Genomic DNA, 1,303 nt, shown 5'->3' on the forward strand with positions numbered 1-1,303 from the left:
GGTGTAGCAAAGAGACATTCCTCTTGCTGGCGATCAAGTCTTCCCCCATCAACATAGACCGGCGAGTGGCAATCAGGAACACGTGGGGGAAGGAGATCTCCATCGGTGGCAAGCCCATCAGGCTGGTATTCCTTCTGGGGCGCTCGGAGGCCAAAATCCAGGTACAGCCCCTGCACCAGCTGCTGGCTTACGAGAGCCAGGAGTTTGATGACATCTTGCAGTGGGATTTTGTTGACAACTTCTTCAACTTGACCCTCAAGGAGCTGCATTTCTTGCGCTGGTTCATGGAGGACTGCCTCTACGCCAGGTTCGTGCTGAAGGGTGATGATGATGTCTTTGTCAACACTAACAACATTGTTGAGTTCCTCCAAGAACTGGACCCTGAGCAGGATCTCTTTGTTGGGGATGTGATCGCCAACGCCCGACCCATTAGGAACACCAAGGTCAAATATTTTATTCCAGAGTCCATGTACAGAGGCCCCTTCTATCCTCTCTATGCGGGAGGAGGGGGCTACGTGATGTCTAGAGAGACAGTGCGCCGCCTCCAGCGCACCGCGGAGGACATGGAGCTCTTCCCAATAGATGATGTCTTTGTGGGAATGTGTCTGGCAAAGATGGCAGTGACCCCAAAGAACCACGCTGGCTTTAAGACTTTCGGGATCCAGAGACCTTTCAATCCTTTTGATCCGTGCTTGTATAAAGAGCTGATGATTGTGCACAAGCTCAACCCAACCGAGATGTGGATCATGTGGACGCTGGTAAAGGATGACAGCATTCGGTGTGCGGTGTCAGTAACGCACAGCTACAGGAGGGGCTGGAAAAGCAGCTACTGAGGAGCACAGCGGGATTGTGACTGGTGACAGACACAGGGCACTTAAACTGAGAACCAGGCTGTGGTAGAAACGTGTCCTCTGCTAACAGGCTGTACTTGAGCCATAGGGGTTTGTTTTGCAGTAAGTTTTTTTTCTGTCGGTGGGTCACTGAAGCAGTTGAATTGTCAAGGGGTGGGGATGGGGCCAGTGAGACATGGCACAGGGGACTCAGCTCTGTTCCTCCCAGCCAGAGGAAGTCACAAGTGCCACAGGGACGTGAGTGAGGTGCCACCTACTATGGAGGCTCCACAACACCAAGGCTGGTGTCTGACTGCCGGCCAAATTCAGTCTTGGTTGGGAAAGCTGGTGATGAGTAATGAGTGACAGAGCACCTGAAATTACTTGAAGGGGTGTAAGAAAGGGCTGTGTGTGCTGCTGGGTCCGCTGCAGCGCAGCTCCGCTGTCCCAGGCCAGCGATCCCACAGGTCCTA

At 53.2% G+C, this 1,303-nt stretch overlaps 1 protein-coding gene across 1 annotated transcript in view; it reads left to right on the top strand.

Annotated features, from left to right (window-relative positions):
* Nucleotides 1-833, top strand: part of LOC104465749 (UDP-GlcNAc:betaGal beta-1,3-N-acetylglucosaminyltransferase 4-like) — a 1,141-nt gene extending 308 nt beyond the window's left edge. Inside the window, 1 exon segment of the mRNA XM_010078920.1 lies at nucleotides 1-833. This exon segment is cut by the window's left edge and continues 31 nt beyond it. Coding sequence (XP_010077222.1) covers nucleotides 1-833 — 833 coding nt within the window.
* The last annotated feature ends 470 nt before the right edge of the window (nucleotides 834-1,303 follow it).

This window comes from Pterocles gutturalis, unplaced genomic scaffold, assembly GCF_000699245.1.
Source record: "Pterocles gutturalis isolate BGI_N339 unplaced genomic scaffold, ASM69924v1 scaffold23918, whole genome shotgun sequence".
NCBI classification, from domain to species: Eukaryota; Metazoa; Chordata; class Aves; order Pterocliformes; family Pteroclidae; genus Pterocles; species Pterocles gutturalis.